General features: G+C 54.7%; 1 protein-coding gene across 1 annotated transcript; it reads left to right on the plus strand.

Annotated features, from left to right (window-relative positions):
- The first annotated feature begins 86 nt into the window (after positions 1-86).
- DDX54 (DEAD-box helicase 54) lies at positions 87-21,014 on the plus strand. The gene is made up of 20 exons (XM_067700664.1): positions 87-295; positions 2,960-3,089; positions 6,343-6,413; positions 7,015-7,203; positions 7,324-7,373; positions 8,475-8,516; positions 8,642-8,737; positions 9,425-9,546; positions 9,656-9,717; positions 9,795-9,926; positions 11,088-11,298; positions 13,429-13,563; positions 14,536-14,766; positions 14,853-14,926; positions 15,529-15,732; positions 16,866-17,008; positions 17,097-17,210; positions 17,826-17,930; positions 18,229-18,341; positions 20,402-21,014. The coding sequence occupies exons 1-20, from the start codon at positions 122-124 to the stop codon at positions 20,632-20,634; spliced, it is 2,631 nt and encodes an 876-aa protein (XP_067556765.1). The 5' UTR covers positions 87-121; the 3' UTR covers positions 20,635-21,014.
- Positions 21,015-21,121: the final 107 nt, after the last annotated feature.

A 21,121-nucleotide genomic window follows, 5' to 3' on the forward strand; every position in this document is an offset into this window, starting at 1 on the left:
GCTCCAGAAGGTGAGGGAACGCAGTCTGGGGCGCGTAGAGGCGCCCCCCCCACGTCCTGCAGCACCGTTGGTACGTACCCTCAAACTCCGCCCCCTCCCGGTTCCCTGCGCCCCGGCCCGCATGGCTGGCGGAACGCGTCCGGCGGCCGCACCGCGGTCCCGAGCTGCCATGGCCCAGTGGAGGAAGAAGAAGGGGCTCCGGAAGCGCCGGGGCGCGGCCTCTCAGTCCCGCAGCAGTGACTCGGAGGACGGCGAGTTTGAGATTCAGGCAGAAGATGACGCCCGGGCCCAGAAGGTAGTAGCGCTGGGCTTGGACATACGTCAGAGCCGGAGTCCCGGCTCCGCATAGCGTCCCGCGGCCTCAGTTTTCCCAGCTGGGGAGTGGGCACGGCTGAGGGTGGGGAGAGGTCGGCTGGCCGGGGGTCGGGGCAGGACCTCCGGCCTGAGCACGTGTTTCGGTGTCCGACACGCCCAGGGTCCTGACGTCCCGAGCCTCTGTGCTACGGAGGCTGGGGCCTGCGGGCCTTCCGGCCTTCCGGGCCGGCTCTTGGTCTTGCGCTTCTCATTGGCTACTTCCTGGCCAGGGGCGGGTCCCGGTTCCCATTCGTCCAATGAAAAGTGCGGGTGATGAAGATCAGACTTTGAGAGGGGGATTCTTGGGAGGATGAATTAAGAGAAGGCTGCACCTCTTGGCTTGAGACAGTGACGCCCCCAAACCTCTGGGAAACTAAGTTAAACTTGGGTTTGTAGATAGCTTACAGTGTGCTATCCTCCGTGCTAAGAGCTTTGCAAGCCTTATCATTTAATCCCCACACCAACCCTGTGAGCTAAGTAGTCACACTCATTTTCCAGAGGAGGAAACAGAAGCCTGGAGGGGTGAAGGAACTTGACCAAGACCTCACAGCTTGTGAGTGGGAGAGCCAGGATTCAAATCCCGGACTGTGTGGTTCCAGGCCCTGTGTTATTTCCACTACTGAATGCCAACTGTATGCAAATGAGGGGGGGTCAGGTGTGAGCACCAAGGGGGCAAAAGAGTTGTAGCCCATTATTTCTCACAGCCTTGTGCTTAGCGGGTACCTGGCACAGAGAAGACTCTGGGTAAGTAGATGAATGAGTGGGGCTTTATATGAAGAGAGAGGTCTACGCTCCTCTGAGGCAGGGACCAGATGGGGACCTTATTCCACACCATCCGAGTCTCACACAGTAGGTGCTCTGTAAATATGGACCAAGGCACAGCCCTGTGTTCAAGTTCAACCCAACCTTGTACTGGCTGTGGGACATGGGAGAAGTTGCTTAACCTCTCTGTGCCTCAGTTTCCACATGTGTAGAAAGCTGTTGATTATGCCTCAAAAACTGTGGAAAGGATGGAATGACAGTGTTCACGCATTCTACTCTACAGTAAATATTGCTGGGGCACCAGTGTGTTCCAGGCACTTTGTTATCATGTGTCTAGAATGGGGGTTGGCAAGGTTGGCAAGCTTTTCCTGTAAAGGACCAGATGGTAAATATTTTGGCTTTGCAGGGCCATATAAGGTCGCTGTCTTCTTTGTTTGACTTTTTACAATCTTTTAAAATTTAAAAACCATTCTTACCTCACAGACTGTACAAGACAGGTGCAGCTCTGACCTAGAGGGTTGGTGGAGGACCATAGAGGGTCTCATAGGAAAGAATATAGACTCCGAAGCCAGGGTTCAAATCCCTTGCTGGCCGTGTGACTTTGGCAGGTCACTTCACCTCTTGTGCTTCAGTTTCCTTCTCTGTAAAAGGGACTAAGTAATAGCACCTACTTCACAGAGTTGTTGTGAGGATTAAGTGGGTTAATTTATTTTTTTAATTTATTTTATTTTATTTTATTTTGGCTGCATTGGGTCTTTGTAGTTGCACGCGTGCTTTCTGTAGTTGTGGCGAGAAGGGGCTACTCTCTGTTACAGTGCGTGGACTTCTCATTGTAGTGGCTTCTCTTGTTGCGGAGCACGGGCCCTAGGCGTATGGGCTTCAGTAGTTGTGCCTCGCGGGCTCAGTAGTTGTGCCTCGCGGGCTCTAGAGTGCAGGTTCAGTAGCTGTGGGGCATGGGCTTAGTTGCTCCGCGGCACGTGGGATCTTCCCGGACCAGGGCTCAAACCTGTGTCCCCTGCATTGGCAGGCAGGTTCTTAACCACTGCGCCACCAGGGAAACCCCAAGTGGGTTAATTTATATGAATGCTTAGCACAGCACCTGGCTTATAGTAAGTACCAGGTAAGTTTTAGCCATTATTATGAATTAGTGCTTTTATAAATGTTATTTCTGAGAAGAAAGGGACAGCGCTGTAGTCCAAGAAGACTCCCCAGAGGCAGTGTCTGAGTTTGATTTAGCTATTGCTAGAACAAGTGGGTGGCAGAGACGAGGACAGGAATGAGAGAGACCAGAGCTGGGGAGGGATGATGGATCAGAAAGGGGATTGGGGAGAGGGGAGCTGGGCAGATTGGAAGAGTCTAGTATCTCACACATAGTAGATGCTTTGATTGGCTCCCTAAAGTTTGGAGGGCTTTGAATGCCAGGCCAGGATGATAATTATGATGATACCACCACCTGGGCACAGTTCTAAGCTTTACACGCACCCATTTAGTCTTCACAACATGCTATGAGGCATACGCTCTTGTCATCCCCATTTTCCCAATGTGGGAACGCAGCTCTGGGAGACGAAGTCCCTGGTCTGAGGTCTCACAGCTGGAAGTGACAGAGTTGGGATTGAAACGCAGGCTGTCTGTCTGCAGAGCCAGCTCTCTGACCCTGTGCCCTGTCCTGGTCCGGTCAAAGGAGAGCCCTTTAGCAGAGAAGTCATGTGATCTGGCAGGATCATCATCATCTTGAATGGAGCAAGGTTAGGGGCGGGCACTGGCAACAGGACAGCCCCCTTCCTTGCCCCAAGTGGACTCACTCTACCTGGAATGATGCTGCCTCTCTGTTGCTCCCTCCCAGCTGGGACCCGGCAGACCCCTACCCACCTTCCCCACCTCGGAATGCACCTCGGACGTGGAGCCGGACACACGGGAGATGGTACGAGCCCAGAACAAGAAGAAGAAGAAGTCGGGAGGCTTCCAGTCCATGGGTGGGTGAGCCAGGCATCCGGGGACTCTGTGTGTGGGGAGCAGTGGGGGCTTATGACCTTCCGTGCTCTGCTCTGGACCCAACACTGTGATGGGTTTGGGGGGTTGGAGGCAGCAGATAGTCTCCAAGCCACTCACGGCCTTCTCGTGGGGGCAACGGGCCTGACACGATGAGAGAACAGTTAGGGCCGGACTCAGGGCGATGCTGGTGCAGTAACAGGCTCAGATGTCTGGGGATTGAGCGGCGTGACAGAGCCGCATTTCAGAGCCGAGGGTAAGAGATGAGATAGTTGGGTGCTGTTGGTACACCTGGCCAGCCGGAAGGAAAGCCGGACTCTTTCTTGGCTCTTTACATATCAGTAGCATCTGGAGTGAAGATTGAAACATCAAGGTGAATAGTTGTATAACCTGAAAGGAAAAGAAGCCTAAGTGTGACCTGAGCACTGTTTTATTTGACTTTTTTTCTATTTAGATGTGTGTATGCCAAAAAAACACTGTAGACTTAAGTAAACACTGTACCAGGAATATATTTGCAACTATGGGACAAAGGGCTGATAACCCTAATATACAAAAAGCTTTTACAAATCAAGAAGAAAAAGACAGACACCCGATAGAGAACTGGGCAAAGAAAATAGCTCACAAAAGGAATCTAGACAGCCAAGTGTGCTAAAATTCATCAAAATCAAAGGAAAAAGCCAAAACATCTACATGTGGCTATTTTTGGCCTTTCTGAATCTCTAAGATGAAGGATTGACCAAAAAGCAGCTAAAACCATGGTGCTTCCCTGTCTCCAGGCCTCCCACTGTCCTCCCATCTCCACAAGCCCAGGTCACATGGAGGCTCCAAAGGCCACCTTCTCCCTCTCGCAGTACCACGTGCTTCAGCTGTCACACCCGTGCCTGCACCCATCACAGGCCCTTGTCACTTAAGATCCTTTTCTTCCTCTTTCCTTCCTTTCTTTCTTTCTCCCTCCCTTCTTCCCTTTCTTTCTTCTTTCCTTCCTTCTTTCTTTCTTTCTCTCTCCCTCCCTCCCTCCCTCCCTTCCTTCCTTTCTGTCTTTCTTTCTTTCTCTTTCTCTGTCTCTCTCTCCCTCCCTCCCTCCCTCCCTCCCTTCCTTTCTTTCAACTTTTTTTTTCTTTTGGCCACGCTGCACAGCATGTGGGATCTTAGTTCCCCGCCCAGGGATCGAACCCGTGCCCCCTGCAGTGGAAGCATGGAGCCCTAACCACTGGACCACCAGGGACTTTCCGACACCTTTTTCTTTTAATTATGAAAAATTTCAAGCATATAAAAATTAGAAAACAGTGAGTCTCCACATACCCATCACCAGCTTCAGCAGTTTTAACCACTGGTGTTGTTTTATCCACACCCTACCCACTCATGGCCACCATCCCAGAGGATTCTGAAGCGAATCCCAGGCACCCCCTCCTTCTATCCCGAAATACTTCCCACCTGCCTCCAAGAGAGCAGGACCCTCCTACACCTAAAACAAACAACAGTTCCTCAGTATAATCCAAGGTCCCATCAGCATTCAGACTCCCATTGTCTCATGGCATTAAGAGCTTTCAAATCACAGGAATAAAGACGCAGACGTAGAGAATGAACTTGAGGACACGGGGAGGGGGAAGGGGAAGCTGGGACGAAGTGAGAGAGTGGCATGGACTTATATATACTACCAAATGTAAAATAGATAGCTAGTGGGAAGCAGCCACATAGCACAGGGAGATCAGCTCTGTGCTTTGTGACCACCTAGAGGGGTGGGATAGGGAGGGTGGGAGGGAGACGCAAGAGGGAGGAGATACAGGGAAATATGTATATGTATAGCTGATTCACTTTGTTATACAGCAGAAACTAACACACCATCGTAAAGCAATTGTACTCCAATAAAGATGTTAAAAAAGGGCTTCCCTGGTGGCGCAGTGGTTGAGAGTCCGCCTGCCGATGCAGGGGACACGGGTTCGTGCCCCGGTGCGGGAAGATCCCACGTGCCGCAGAGCAGCTAGGCCCGTGAGCCACGGCTGCTGGGCCTGCGCGTCCGGAGCCTGTGCTCCGCAACGGGAGAGGCCACAACAGTGAGAGGCCCGCGTACCGCAAAAAAAAAAAAAAGATGTTAAAAAAAATTATTAAATGACACTAAAATTTGAATATTCTAAGGAAAAAAAAGATGGGCTTTTTTTTGTGTGTGTGGTACACAGGCCTCTCACTGCTGTGGCCTCTTCCGTTGCAGAGCACAGGCTCCGGTTGCTCAGACTCAGCGGCCATGGCTCACGGGCCCAGCCGCTCCGCGGCATGTGGGATCTTTCCGGACCGGGGCACGAACCTGTGTCCCCTGCATCGGCAGGCGGACTCTCAACCACTGCGCCACCAGGGGAGCCCAGGCTTTTTTTTTTTAATGTAAACTTTTGACTTGAATATAACATACTGACAAAAAATGCACAAATCATAAGTGTCCAGCTGAATGAAGTTTTACAAAGTGAATGCACTTGTGTAACCACTATCCAGATCAAGATAAAGAGCATTACCAGCACCCCAGAGTTTCCGTGGCCCTTCCAGTTATTACTGTCCATCAAATGTAACCACTAGTTCAACTTCTGTCACCATAGATTTGTTTTGCCTATATTTGTAACTTTACATAAAATGACTCATTCAGTATGTGACAATTTACGTGTCGCCTGTCTCTTTCAAACTTAGGTTTGTGAAATCTAACCATGTTATTAGCTTTTTCAAACTGTTCAGTTTCATTGATGTATAATATTTCATTTTATGAACATAGCACAATTATTTCTCAGCACAGTGAATGAAAGTTCCAGGTGCTAATACCTAAAATTGTGATCTTTCTTCCTTTTAGCTGTTTTGCTGAGCGCATAGTGGTAGCTCATTGTGGTTTTCATTTGTATTGATAGTTCTCTAGTGACTAATGATGTTGACCAGCTTTTCATATACTTATTAGCCATTTATACAGCTTCATTTGTAAAATGCTTATTAAGGTGGGTTGTTTTTGGTTTGTTTTGTCCATTAAAATTGTTATGTCAGTGAAAAAAAAAAGCTTTCAAATCAGAATCCAAATGTGGTTCATACCCCACAATCAGTAGATTTGTTTTCTAAGTCTCAGTTAACCGATCAGCTTTGCTCTATCACTTTTCTCTTTTTCTTGCTATTTATTTGTTGATGAAACTGTCATTTGTCCTGTGTAGTTTTCTGTCATGTGTCATAGGGGCTCCTCTAGCCCCCTGGCCATTCCCATGTCTTTCCCAGGCTTGAGCTACCCAGTGTTCAAAGGCATCATGAAGAAGGGCTACAAGGTGCCAACACCCATCCAGAGGAAGGTACGGGGCGGGGAAGCTGATGCGGGTCGGGAGGTGGGGATGGCCAACCTGGCCCTCCTGCCTGGCCTCTTGACCTCCACCCCTTGTCCCATCTGTCATATCTGTCGTCCCCTCTTACTCTGGCCGAAGCCCCAAGAGCCTGCCCATTTCACAGGTGGAGAAAGTCAGGCACGGCAGAGCAGAGGTTCGACCCTGTGCCTCTTTGCCACTTAAGCTGCCCACTGCTGAGTCCCTGCCCGGGCAACTCGCAGGCACCCCATCATCACCTGGGTCTCATCTTTGTTGTCCTCAGACATTTAGCCAAGAGAGAGATAACGTTTCTCTGGGATCCTGAGGAGGGTGACTAGATGGGGAGATAGAGTCTGGCTTAACCTGAAGAAGGTTGTTCCAACAGTAGAAAGAGTTGGGGGTAACAGGCTGCTCATCCCCGGAGGTGTGCAAACAGGCTTTAGCAAGAGTGGGATCGGGGCTGGGGGACAGGCCCCATCCCTTTCGCTGAGATGCTCTGGTTTGCCCACTCCCTGCAGACTTGAAGCTCTGGATCATGTGGTGCTTGGGTGCAGGAGCTGACCCCTCCCCTCCCCCACTCATTCCCCTGCAGACCATCCCAGTGATCCTGGATGGCAAGGATGTGGTAGCCATGGCCCGGACAGGCAGTGGTAAGACGGCCTGCTTCCTCATCCCCATGTTCGAGAGGCTCAAGACCCGCAGCGCCCAGACCGGGGCCCGCGCCCTCATCCTCTCACCCACCCGAGAGCTGGCCCTGCAGACCATGAAGTTCACCAAGGAGGTATGTCCGGGCGCAGGGACAGGGTGGCTGGGCTGAGCTGGGACCAGTCAGTGAGGCCCGAGTGGGCTGAGTCAGCTCCCATCGGTGGCTCTCAATCTCTCTCTTTCTTTCTCTCCACAGCTGGGCAAGTTCACTGGCCTCAAGACTGCCCTGATACTGGGCGGGGACAAGTAAGAGCCCCCTCGGTGCCCTGTGCAGTGGTCCCCCAAAGCAAACATGCCCCGTGCCTCCCCATCAGATGGACTGAGCTTGCGCTGCTCATTAATAACAGCAACTTCTCTGCATATTCTTAAAGTACCAACAAGGGGAAATATACAGTAAAATACTGAAAGGAATTTCACACACAAAACTCTGACACAGGTTCTGATGCTTCTAAAAGAGAGCTGGTAGTGCACTGGGTCACCCAAATGGGTCACTTAGTTGTGTATGTTTTAATATGCTTGATTTGGGGCTATTTAAAGTGGAATGCACACAGATGGAGGACGTTTGTAATAGCTCAAATCTGCAGAATACTATATTTTTCCTCATGTGCTTGCCCCATCCTTCTAAGGTAGCAGGCACCACACCTGTTTTACAGATGAGCTAACTGAGGAAGTGATGGGCTCAGAGAGCCGCACAGTGGTCTGGTAGTAGAGCTAAGATTAGAACCCCTGCGCCCCGCCCCACAGTTTCTCCCTCAAAGCGCAGCCCCTTCCTCATTCTTTTCTCAGAATATCACTGTCACCAGTCGTTTTTGATTCTCACTGAGAGTGTTTTGTTTTTCAGTGCTCTTTTGCCTACATTATAATTTATTATCTCTATTGTTGTGACTGTCAGAAATACCTCCATAAGCTGGACCTGGCCCAGAATTCTGACTCCTGGTTCCTACAGGTGTCCCAGGGGTGTTTTCAGAGGAGAACTAAAGTTAGGGATGTGTGCTCAAACGGTTTGGGAACAAGGACACAGATCCAGGAAACCTGCTTCTAGGTGGAGCTGGCAGTTCCAGGGTTAGTTGCTAGGTGGTGCTGTGGGTCAAAGTATGAACGGAGTGAATGAGATGGGTTCCGTGGCTGAGTCTATCTTTGGAGAACTTTGTTGTTATCAGTCCTTTTGTGTGTTTGAACTTGTAGTTCTTGTCAGGGCAATGCTTTTGCCTAGTAGCTCAGCAATAGCTTTTCCCCATTTCTGAGCCTGGGGTCAAGGTGTGGGACTCAGCTGAGCATTTGGAGATGGGAAGGGAGAGAGATAAAAGAGACCTGTTCTATCAAGCTAACACCTCTTCTTCTTCCTAGGATGGAAGACCAATTTGCAGCCCTGCACGAAAATCCCGACATGTGAGTGTGTGGATTGGGGAAGATGCTCTGGGGTCCCTTCCCAGATGGCCAGGGTCTGGGGAGTGAGAGGAGGGCTATGCTGGTGCCCTGGCCCTGGGTGACCTGGCCTGCACAATCACTTCCAGAATCATTGCTACCCCTGGGCGCTTGGTCCATGTGGCTGTGGAGATGAACCTAAAGCTGCAGAGCGTGGAATATGTGGTATTTGATGAGGCTGACAGGTAAGGCTGCAGGTGCATCCCCGGGCACTTGTGTCAGGGTTGGCCAGGAGGAAGGGCTCTGCCAGAAGAGACCTATGCAGTCGAGATCAAAGCAGCGTTTCCCCAAAGAGGGCCACAGACTGTAGGCAGTGCCAGAGCTGATGGGGCTCCCTGGACCAACAGTTTTTTTCTTTTGTATTACTTTTAGGAATATTGAAAAGAATAGTAAAACAACAAACACATGATTTGAAAGAGATAAAAAATAGCACAAGGTTGAAAGCACAGACTGGAGCCAGACAGGTGGGATCAAATCCCAGCTCTATGAACTTGGGTAAATCCCTGAGGGTCTGCAGGCCTTGGTGGCCTCACCTACAAAGTGGGGATAAAATAGCATGTACCTCACAGGGCTGCCGTGAGGACTAAAGGGGTTGATATTTTATAAAGTGCTTAGAACCATGCCTGGCCCAGAGTGAGGGCTGCTGTCATTTATTTCACCATGAATTTGTAAGAAACATAACTGAGAGCAGACCTAAGATTTCAAGGTCATTATTGCTTAGGATGAGGTTGTTGAATAGCGAAAAAGTGAGCTGAGTTTAGGAAGCACCTGTCCACGTAACAGAAAGTGTGATGGGGGCAAGGATGACAGGTTTGGAACTCATTGGAATGGAAGCCCCTCTCCTGACCCTGCGCTTCCCTCTGCCCTCCCAGGCTCTTTGAAATGGGGTTCGCAGAGCAGCTGCAGGAAATCATTGCCCGCCTCCCTGGGGGCCACCAGACTGTCCTGTTCTCTGCCACGCTGCCCAAGCTGCTGGTGGAGTTCGCCCGGGCTGGTGAGGGAGCCACAGGAGTGGGGCCGGGGGCTGGGACGCGTGTCGGCGCCTGGGAGGGGCTTGTCCCTCAGCGACTCCCCCTCCCATCCTCCTCTCTTGCCCACTTCAGGCCTCATGGAGCCCGTGCTCATCCGGCTAGACGTGGACTCCAAACTCAACGAGCAGCTCAAGGTGAGGCTCCACCCGTGCCCCTTCCCGGCCCATGGCCTGGACCCCGTGAGCCAACCGAGTGACCCTTCTCCCTGCAGACCTCCTTCTTCCTCGTGCGGGAGGATGCCAAGGCTGCTGTGCTGCTCTACCTGCTGCGCAGCCTGGTGCGGCCCCAGGACCAGACAGTGGTATTTGTGGCCACCAAGCACCACGCGGAGTATCTCAGTGAGGTGAGCTGGGGGAGGCCCGCACCTGCCCCGGGCCTGGGGACCAGCACGGACTGCATCACCACCTCTGAGCTGCGGTTCCATGCTCAGCCACCAGAGAGCAGCACCAGAGCAGGGCTGAGGCCTGGCCAGCGCTCTGTGCTTTTTTATTCTGTTAAGTTTTTCTTATAAAAAATTTCAGACATGTAGCAAAGTCAGAAAACAGCATAATGAGCTCTCAGGTACTCAGTTATCAACTCACATCCAGTCTTGATTCATCTAATATTCCCTGTTCCATGCAGGGTATTTTGAAGTGTATCCCAGCCGTCCTGTCATTTTTCTGTAGATATTTAGTGTCCCATGTGTTTCACGTTTTTCAATTGAGGAATAGCCTGCACGCTGTAACCTGTGTAAAGTGCCCTGATCTTACATGAGCAGCTCGATGAGTTTTTCCACACGTGTATATCTGTGACCCTCCTGGGAAGAGGTCCACGAACCCCCAAGGCTGCCAGGGCCCCTCCTGAGTCAATGCGGCTGCCTTGGGTCAACCACACCTGAGTTCTGTTATCTGAGGACACAGTTCACTGGGTTTCACTTATATGACACACATTTACCGGTGCTTCCTCTGTGTAGCTGCTGGGGTCACTGATGAATAAAACCAAAGTAGTAGTTTTTAAAGAGCAGTTAACACTTTCACAGTGCTTCCTGTTTTCCGGGCCCTCTTCTCAGCACTGTGTGTATATTGGCTCATTTAATTCTCATAACAAAGCTACAGAGAGGCAACTGTTATTCTCCCTGTTCTACCGACAAGGAAAGTGAAGGCACAGAGAGGTTAGGGAACTTGGGCAAGGTCACAAAGCCTGTTAGTGGCAGAGGCAGGATGAGACTTGTGTCTCGGGGCGGCACTTGCAGCCTCCCTGAGGGAGACCTCTGCACGTGCCATCTTTTTTTGACATTCAGACAACCCTGCAGAGGTGAGAGGTGATATGAGCCCCATTTATACTGATGAAGACCAAACCGAGGTCACCCAGCTGAGCTGGGGTTTATATTGAGGGCGCCCGACTCCAGAGCCCGTGGTCTTACCGCCATGTCGTGGCGCCCACTGCCACGGCCCAGCCTCCTGTCCTCTCCCCTGTCCGTCTCCTCCTCACCCCTTTCCCTCCCTCTGGTCTTCACTCTGGGCAGCTGCTGACGACCCAGCGGGTGAGCTGCGCCCACATCTACAGTGCCCTGGACCAGACGGCCCGCAAGATCAACCTGGCCAAGTTCATGCACGGCAAGTGCTCGGCCCTCATCGTGACTGACCTGGCAGCCCGGGGCCTGGACATCCCACTGCTGGACAACGTCATCAACTACAGCTTCCCCGCCAAGGGCAAGCTCTTCTTGCACCGCGTGGGTAAGGAGCCTGTGGCTGCACTGGGCACCGGGGGGGGGGGGGGTCCCAGCGGGAGCTGAGGGCACAGGGCTCAACTCCTGCCACTGCAGGTGGGGAGCGTGGCCCAGGCCCGTTCTAGTGGGCAGCCCTAGACTCTAAGGAGGGGATGCTCCCGCTTTCTGGGTTCCCCAGGCTGGTGCTTCTCTTTCCCATCAGGAACTTGATGACGCGGCCCCTCCTCCCCACAGTCATCTCCCTACAGCTCGCTCTTTCTAGCTCCTCTCCTGGGAGCAGCCTTTAAACAGCATCCCGACCCCCCTCTGCCTCCTGCTCCATCAACTGCAGACAGTCTCCTGACTCCCGGCCTTGTCCCGTCAGCCTGTCAGGCCCCACCTTCCCCTCAGCCCACCCAGGCCAGCTCACTCCATTTAATTTTTCAGTTATAAAAGTAAGGCCCGCACGTAGTAGGAAAATTTGAAAGTGGAGCAAAGCACCGAGAAGGCAGGAAGTCACCCTCCCCTCACTGGTGATGTGACGGCCACAGGTGCTCACCCAGCACTCCTGGTGGGCCCTGGTCCACGTGTTCTACTTGCTCCACTGGTCTTCACAACAACCCTGTGCAGTGGGTATCAGCAGCGTCAACTCCATTTTACAGATGAGGAAACCAAAGCAGGGAGGTTACGAACTGGTCAGGTGTCTCAGACGTAGCAAAGTGGGGCCACTGGCATTCTTTTCTTCAATTGTGGTGAAATATACATAACATACAATTACCATTTTTACCACTTACAGGTGTAAGTTCAGTGGCATTTAGTACATTCATACTAATGTGCAACCATCACCCAGCTTCCACCTCTAGAACATTTTCGTCTTGACAAACTGAAACCCTGGACCCATTAAACTCATTCCCTCTTCCACCTTCCCCAGCCCCTGGTAACCACCAGTCTACTTTCTTTGTCTTTTTTTAACTCATAAATGCGCGTGCCATGTTTATAAATACAAGTAAGTTAAATAAGTGCGTGTGAGAGAAGCATCTGGCGGGCAAGTTCCTTGGAATTGTTCTGCGGATGACTGAACATCGTCAAATGAGTAAATTCTGGCTGCCCACAGTGGGCTGGCCGTGGGCAGACCTTCGGGGTGCGAGGGAGGCCTCCACCTGGGTCTCCAGCCTCTTCTCCCTGTTGGCAGCTGCATGCTGTGCCCTGAATTCTGTTGCTTTGGGAGGGCTGGCCCTGCACATCCCTGAGGCGTCCTCAGAACCCCCAAAGGGAATTTCTCATGTGCCGCGTGACCAGCAGTGTGAATCGGACTACCGCAAACGAATCTTCCGAATGTGGTGACACTTGGTTTCTGCAAGATGCAGAAACAAGCCAAAGCGTAATGCTATTCATGGACTGACTGACCACAAAATTAGAATCACCCTGGACATTCTTCTTGCCTCTGTATACATCATGCATGTTTTTCATTCACCATTTAAGCATCATTCTGTAACAGGGGTCAGCAAATTGTTTCTGTAAAGGGCCAGATGGTAAATATTTTAGGCTTTGGAACCGTTTAGTCTCTTAGAGATCTCAGCCCTGGGAGCATGAAAGCAGCCACAGGCAATATGTAAATGAAGGAGCACAGCCGTGTGCCAATAAAACTTTATTTACACAGGCTTGCGGGGGTGGGGGGGGGGGCGCTGGATTTGGCCAGGGGCCACAGCTCGCAACTCCTTTGCTCAGCTGTGTAATTCCCACCATGTGGTCATCAGCTAATTAACTAACGCTCTGTCCTTAAGTCTTTAAGTGGTTTCCATTTGGGGGCTGTTCTGGGCAGAGCTGGAGTAGGTGTCCTGTGGGTGAATCTTTGCACCCTGGGTTATTTCTGTGGGTAAAAATCCCCCAAAGTGGGGCTGCTGAAACTTGTGATGCTGATAAAGAGCAGTGTCTTGCCTCTATTCCTGCCAGCCTCCCAGAGCACCATGTGGGCTCACGTACTCTCAGGCAGGTAGCCCTGGTGACTGTCACTGCCTTGCCCTCTTTTGTAGGTGGGACACTGCTCAAGGAGGTGGGGCTGTGGCCTGGCTTGCACCTTTAGGGTCTGGCACGTGGGACTCGTGCTGGGCTGTGGGGTCCTTTGCCTTTGCTCCTGCTTGACTACCTTCTCCCGCAGGCCGTGTGGCCCGGGCTGGCCGAAGCGGCACGGCCTACTCCTTGGTGGCCCCAGATGAGGTCCCCTACCTACTGGACCTGCACCTGTTCCTGGGCCGTGCCCTGACCCTCGCCCGTCCCCACGAGGAGCTCTCCGGTGAGTGGAGGCTGGGGAGGGGCTGGGGTCCCCCCTGGAGTTCATGGTATGGATGGGGGTTGGAGGTGGGCCAAGCTGTCCTGGCTTGGGAACTTGACCCCAGGGGAAGATCCCTGTTGTTTTTTTTTTTAAATTTATTTATTTTATTCATTTATTTTTGGCTGCATTGTGTCTTTGTTGCTGTGCATGCAGGCTTTCTCTAGTTGCGGTGAGCGGGGGCTACTCTTCGTTGCGGTGCGCGGCCTTCTTATTGCGGTGGCTTCTCGTTGCAGAGCATGGGCTCTAGGCGCGTGGGCTTCAGGAGTTGTGGCTGGCGGTTTCTGGAGCGCAGGCTCAGTGGTTGTGGCTCACGGGCTTAGTTGCTCCGTGGCATGTGGGATCTTCCTGGACCAGGGCTCGAACCCGTGTCCCCTGCATTGGCAGGCGGATTCTTTTATTTATTTATTTGTGGTACGCGGGCCTCTCACTGTTGTGGCCTCTCCCGCTGCGGAGCACAGGCTCTGGATGCGTAGGCTCAGCGGCCATGGCTCACGGGCCCAGCCGCTCTGCGGCACATGGGATCTTCCCGGACCGGGGCACGAACCCGTGTCCCCTGCATCGGCAGGTGGGCTCTCAACCACTGCACCACCAGAGAAGCCCAAGATTCCTGTAATTTAAAGTCAGTAAAGAGCCAGATAGTAAATATCTTAGGCTCTGCAGATCACATGATCCGTGGCAGCTCCTCACCCGTGCCCTTGTAGTGCAAAATTAGTCACAGACAACACAGAAATGAGTAGATGGGGCCATGTTCCATAAAACTGTACTTGTAAAAACAGTAGGAGCTGCTCAGTAAGTGATGGTTTCTGTTGTGGGGATTATTTTGTAATTCAGGACCCAGAGTGGGGCTGGGGAGGGGAGGTGGGGCCCTGGGCAGGTGGCTGGGCCGGAAGGCCTCTGACCAGGCCTCTGACCGAGCTCCTGGCGTGGAGGCAGGCGCGGGCGGCGGGGACGGCGTGCTGGGCCGGGTGCCGCAGAGCGTGGTGGACGATGAAGACTGCGGTCTGCGGACCAGCCTGGAGACGTCGCTGGAGCTTCGGGGCCTGGGCCGCGTGGCCGACAATGCCCAGCAGCAGTATGTGCGCTCACGGCCGGCGCCCTCACCCGAGTCCATCAAGAGGGCCAAGGAGCTGGACCTCTCGGGCCTGGGCCTGCACCCCCTCTTCAGTGAGTCCCTGCGTCAGGCGGGGGGGGGCTGGCGGCAGGCCCCGTGGAGCCCACTGCAGCTTCACGTGTCCCTCCGTCTCCCCCAGGCTCGTGCTTCCAGGAGGAGGAGCTGCAGCAGCTGCGGCTGGTGGACAGCATCAGGAACTACCGCTCCCGGGCGGTGAGTGCGGGGCCTCGGGGCTCCGGTTGAGCTCCTGACCCCCTGCAGGTCCCCAGCAGGGATTTTCTCAACCCGCGGCTCTGGCCGTGTCAGCACCTCTGTAGCCACCCCTTGTTCTGGAACCATCCCTGCTGGTCCACAGCAGGTTTCCCACCCCTTCCATACAGTTGGGTAGACTGAGGCTCACAGAGGGCAGTGACACACCCTAGGCTGTCAGAGGCCTGAGGAGCTGGCTTTCGATAGCCTCTTCTCTCCTCCTGATTCCCTTCGGGTGCCCCATCTTGTGCCTCTGGGAGGTGTACCCAAAAGCAGGAAAGGCCTGCCAGCCAGCGTCAGGAGAAAGGGGCTGGAGCCTGTTGTGGTTAAGGGCACTGGTTTTGGAGCCAATGAACCTGGGTTGAAATCCCAAATCTGGCTTGTCCCAGCTGTGTGACCTTAGGCAGGCTACTCGCCTTCTCTGGGCCTCCCTTTGTAATTGTGAAAAGCAGGTAACTAGTGTAAGGGAATTGGGAGGAATGCTGGACAGAGCACACCAAGCTGGGGAGGGTAGAGTTGGGGAAGAAGCGGCCAGTGGGTGAAGGCCTTGGGTGTCCCCTCCACAGACCATCTTTGAGATCAACGCTTCCAGCCGGGACCTGAGCAGCCAGGTGATGCGTGCCAAGCGGCAGAAGGATCGTAAATGCATCGCCAGCTTCCGGCAGAAGCGGCAGGAGCAGCAGGAGGGCCCGGCCATCCCAGCCCCGAGCCTCCCAGCACCGCAGGAGGAGCAACCTGAGAAGGAGGAGGCGGCAGGAGACAGTGTGGAGGTGCAGGCCCCACCCTGGGGACCCTGGAGTCTGGCCTGGGGCTGGGGGAGCAGTGGGTCAAGTCCCAGCAGCCCGTGGGGCAGACCTCAGGGCTCTGAGCAGTCACTGGGGGTGGATGCAGTGATTCCAGTCCAATCTCCGATGCTTGTGGAAATCAGTGACCCAGCCTCAGCCTCCCCATCTGCGGAATGGGATCATAGTCTCGTCCACCATTCCTTGCCTGAAGCCCTGGGGGCCAGATGTGATTCGGGATTCAGAATCTTTACGGTGGGTCCACTGTGTATGATGTAACACCCTCAGCAGGGTCTGGGGTGTCACGGTCGTCAAATGCATCAGTTTCCACAGTGAGACCCACACCGAGAGGATGGACAAAGCCTCTTTTCAGCTCAGGTCAGCTTTTGCCACCAAGTGAATCTCAGGAAAGTTTGTTTTCAGAATGTTGTGGACTAGGGCTTTGCAGCCAACTGACTGTGGTACCCGCTCCTGGGTCCGCTGGGCAGATTCAGGATGGTACGTGGAGGATTCCCACAAGCCTAGGTAGCCCTGTCATTGTCATCATCATCGCCTTGCCTCAGCTTGGGGTCCGGCAGGTAGGAAGGGGCAGAGCCGGGACTGTTGGTGGCAGTGGGGGCATGACTCAGGCAGGGTCAGGCACTGGGTCTTCATGGCGAAAAGCAGGGCTGGGGGGCCAGAGTGTCCCGTTCGCCTGGTGGGTAGGGCCCTGGGCCTGCTCGTCTTATGTTTGATTTGGACAGAGGGTACAGTAGGCAAAAAAATGCACTTGAAAACCCCTGGACTAGTCCACGTCATAGAGAGCAAGTCCAGACCCAGAGAGGGACAGGGCCTTGCCTTGGTCAGATGATCTGGGGGACCAAGCTGGGACTGGAACGTGGTGGGTCTCATCCTAGTTGGCACTCTGCCCTCCCCCACTCCCACCTGTCCTGCCTCTGCTGGTGCTTGAGGCAGGGGTTGTTGTGCTGCATGTGCAGATGAGGAAACGGAGGGTCTCAATGGCAACACCAAGCTTTCAAAGTCCCAGCAGCCCCTGACCCTCAACCCTAGCTGGGCTGGTGGGTGGGGAGGCCAGTCCACTCCCTGGGGCCTACAGGTGACACTGGGCCCCGGTCCACCAGGACCTCTTCACAGAGGTTGTGGGCCGGAAGCGGCAGCAGCCAGGACCCAACCGAGGAGCCAAGAGGCGGAGGGAGGAGGCCCGGCAGCGGGACCAGGTGTTCTACATCCCCTACCGGCCCAAGGACTTCGACAGCGAGCGGGGGTGAGTGGCCGCTGGTCCCGGGTGGGGCAGGCGGGCCTGATGGGCCCCCCTCCCAACCCCGTGGTATCTCCCCACCCTCCCTCTGCAGCCTGAGCATCGGTGGGGACGGGGGTACCTTCGAGCAGCAGGTGGCTGGCGCTGTCTTGGACCTGATGGGGGACGAAGGCCAGAGCCTGACCAAGGGCCAGCAGCAGCTCAAGTGGTGAGTGAGCCAGTGGGCACACCTCTTCCATGCCCGCCTGTCTGCCGCTTGGTCCCCACAAAAGGTGACCCCCTCCTATCCTAACTCCTGTTTGATCCCCTAGAGCAGGAATTATGACATCCTCACCCCTCATTTGGTCCTCAGCACAGATTATGACGCCCACCCTGTCCTGCCCCCATGTGGTCATACACAACAGGGATCTTGACCCCATCTGTCCTTTTGGGGGGCTAGTCTTGCTAGACAGGGGCTCATGACCCAGTTTGCCCATTTGGACTCTGGTTCTGGAGAAGTGATGTGGCTCAACCCAGGGTCACAGAGCCAGGAGGCGGCCAGGTGGGGGTTGGGAACCCTCCAGGGTCCCTTGTCCCTGACCCAGGCCCCCAGGTTGGAGCTAATCCCCTGACTGCCACACTGCCTTTTGAGACCTGGGCTGCCAGGGAGTGGTGAGGAGGGCCAGGGAACGGGCCTTTATGGGGCACCTGCTGCCTGCCAGACGCCCGGCACGCTGCTTTCCTTGAATCTTCCAACAACCCAATGAGAGGGTCAGGGGGAAACAGGCCCGGAGGGGAAGCGGGCCACCTCCCTCCACAGCACACCTCCCAACTCTTCCCACAGGGACCGGAAGAAGAAGCGGTTTGTGGGACATTCGGGACAGGAGGACAAGAAAAAGATCAAGACGGAGAGTGGCCGCTATATCAGCAGCTCCTACAAGAGGGACCTGTATCCTGGAGCGGGGTGGGGGGCAGAGGGGGTGGAGCCAAGCGCCTTCTATATCCACATCTATTGTGGGTGGGGGGCGGGGTCAGGAAGGGGCGTGGTCTGGCTCCTCAACCACCCCAGCTCCTACAGGTGGGGGCTAGAGGGGGGGCGGGGTCGAGCGGATTCAGCCACCAGACCCCCTATAGGTAAGGCCTATATCCTCTGGGGGGTGGGCGGGGGCGCCCTGCTCCCAGCCCACGGTTGTCTAGGGCATCTTTCTCTGGATGCTGTACGCAGCTTCCTTAATGCAGCCTCCCAGCTACCAAAAGTGGAAACAGAAGCAGAAAATTGATGATCGTGACTCAGAAGAAGAAGGGACATTTGAACGGCGTGGCCCAGAGCGAAGAGGTGGTAAGCGCGGCCGAGGGCAAGGTGAGAGCCGGGGTAGGATCGTCCTTAAAACGCAGGTTGCCAAGTAGCACATTTGGTCATCTTGGGGGCTTGGTCCTCTTGATCTGGCCTGGGTCCCTCAGTGGGTGACACGCTAAGGTGGGATTTGAACTCAGCTCTGCTGCAGGAGCTTGTGCTCAGTGACCTCGGCTTGGGCCAGCTGCCCCGCGTGCCAGGACCTCGGTCAGCCCCTCAGGGCAGAGGAGCACCTGGGGAGTGGTGACACTCGTGACTCTGAAGGGAGGAGACTGGAGCCTGGGTCCGTCCCACTGCAGCCCCACCTTTGGGGCCAAGCTTGCTGTCAGAGAGGGGCTCCCGCTTGCTGTCTGGGGCCAGGCTGCGTGCTGGAGCCTCGCCGCACGTGACCTGGGGGCGAGAAGACTTGAGAATGGCCGGCTTTCAGGCCAGGAAACAAGTCGCAGTGACTGGCCCTGGGTCCCCCGCCTGCCTGCTGCCTCCCCCGGCCACCCCTGCCAGGGTTGGGGAGCTTGAACCTGTCCTGGGCCTCTTTCCGCTGGGCCCTGGCCCTGCTTGTCTCCCCCGAGCCCGCAGGGCTGCTCACTGCCTCTTCAGCATCCGAGTCTGTGTCCTTCAGCCTGGGGACGCTGTCTGTCACGGCTCCAGGTGGCCCTCTGCTCTGCCTCTCCCAGGGCCTCCTCTGTTCTCTGCACGTTCCCCCTGTCCTCGTTGACATTTCCTCTGACGGTGGATACCTCTTCTGTTTCTCCCTGTTTCTGTCTTGGATTTTCTCCGACGCATCCTCTCTCTGTTGTTCTGTAGGTCTTTCTCTCCAGGTCTCTGTTTCTCTTTTTGCCTCTGACTCTGTATCCCTGTCCATCTCTCTGTCTCTTTCTTTGTCTCTGTTTCTCCCCATCTGTCTCTGTCTTTCTGTATCTCTCTCCATCTCTCTCATTGTTCCTGTTCCTTTCTCTCCACGCACACACGCACACGCACACACATGGGCGCACACACACACCCCTCCCAGTCTCTGTCTCTCCTCCTCTCTTTGTCTTTCTGTGGGCGTGTCCCTGCCTCCCCCGGACCCCCTCATCCCTCAGTCCTCAGCTCCCAGTTTTATCTGGAGTGAAGCCGGCTGCTGCTGTGGGCTTGCTGGACCCGGGGTGGTGAGGATGGCCTGTGAGCTTCGGGAAAAAGCAGCTGTTCTCCCCCTGTGCTTTGTCCTCACTGTGTGTGTGTGGGGGTCCCTGACAGGTGGCCTGGCCCCTGTGGCCGCCTTAATGGCCATCTGTGTGGGAGCCCTGCAAGGCCACTGCTGTGGGAGGGGAGGAGCTGGGTGAGGCAAGTGAGTACAGAAGAGGAGGGGCCAGGCCTTAGTGGGGAGCCAGGGGCTGGGGGGCAGACCTGCCCGCCCAGAGAGCCGGGAGGTGGCGGGTGGGGCCACCAACCACTGCTGCTGCTGCTGGTGCCGCTTTGCTGGGTGACCTTGGATAAGTCCCTTCCCCTCGCTGGCCTTCTCTGATTTCTCTCCTGCCAGAGGGAGGTTAAGCTACAGCCTGTTTTCATCTAACAAGCCTAGAGCATGTAGTCCAGAGAGACAGGGTTTAGAGTCTGTCTGGGTCCCCAGTGCCTGGCATAGAGGAGGCACTGAAAAGCCTTTGTTGAATGATTTATGATTGTAATAGTTACACTTAGGAGGCCATACTGTGGGCTAGGCCTTGTTCTGAACCCTGCACACATAGTAACCCATTTACTCCACATTAGGACTTATGAGGTAGGTGTTCTTATTCGTAATTCATAGGAGAGGAAACTGAGGCACAGAGAAGTAAGGTAGTTGGCCCCAGGTCCAAGAGGTCACAGCTGGGACTTGATCCCTGGCAGTTTGGGCTAGAGGGTCCATGCTATTGCCCATTACAGTAGACTACTTAAGCTTTATTAAGCACTTACCATCTGCCACATGTTGGGGCCACAGCAGTGAACACAGAACGAGAGCGGGGACAGGGGAGCATCCCGGAGGCTTCTGGGAGGAGGAGACATTGGGAGTCGACCCAAAGCCTGAACTCCCTGAATCTCCATCCTGGCAGGTGCATCCCAGCCCCGCACCCCTGGTGCCCCCACAGGCCGCGTGCGCTCAGAGCTCAAGACCAAGCAGCAGATCCTGAAGCAGCGGTGCCGAGCCCAGAAGCTGCGCTTCCTGCAGCGTGGAGGCCTCAAGCAGCTCTCTGCCCGCAACCGGCGCCGCGCCCGGGAGCTGCAGCAGGGCGCCTTCGGCCGGGGCGCCCAATCCAAGAAGGGCAAGATGAGGAAGAGCCTGTAAGGAAGGTGATACAGCCCCGTGGTTCCTCACCTGGTCCAAGCGTGGACATAAGCAATGTTCCCCGTGTACCACTGTGTGCCTGGCCCTGAGCTGGATGCTGGGGGGCTCCCTGCAGAAGCCGTGGTCCATGCAAAGGAGTGCTTGCTATACGGCCGCAAAGGGGCAGCAGCTGCCTCTGCCTAAGACAGGGCACGTTTGAGCAGGGTGTTGAAGGGTTCATAGGAGTTTGCCAGCAAGGCCAGGCAGGCCACGATCTGAGTTGGCAACTCGGCTGCTGCTGCTGTGTTCTGGATTCAGAGGTGGTGGCCACATGGGTGTGAGCCCTGAGTGCCTGAGGCCTAGTGATGTATTTTTAATGTAATAAACCTTTATTGAGCACCTCCAGTGGACCAGGAGCATTGAGTTGGAAGGGACAGACCCGGGTACTAGAGTCCCAGCTAGTGTGCGGATGAGCCGAGAGCATGTGGGCAAGTCCCAAGTGGGTTCT

Source organism: Pseudorca crassidens, chromosome 12 (genome assembly GCF_039906515.1).
Source record: "Pseudorca crassidens isolate mPseCra1 chromosome 12, mPseCra1.hap1, whole genome shotgun sequence".
NCBI classification, from domain to species: domain Eukaryota; kingdom Metazoa; phylum Chordata; class Mammalia; order Artiodactyla; family Delphinidae; genus Pseudorca; species Pseudorca crassidens.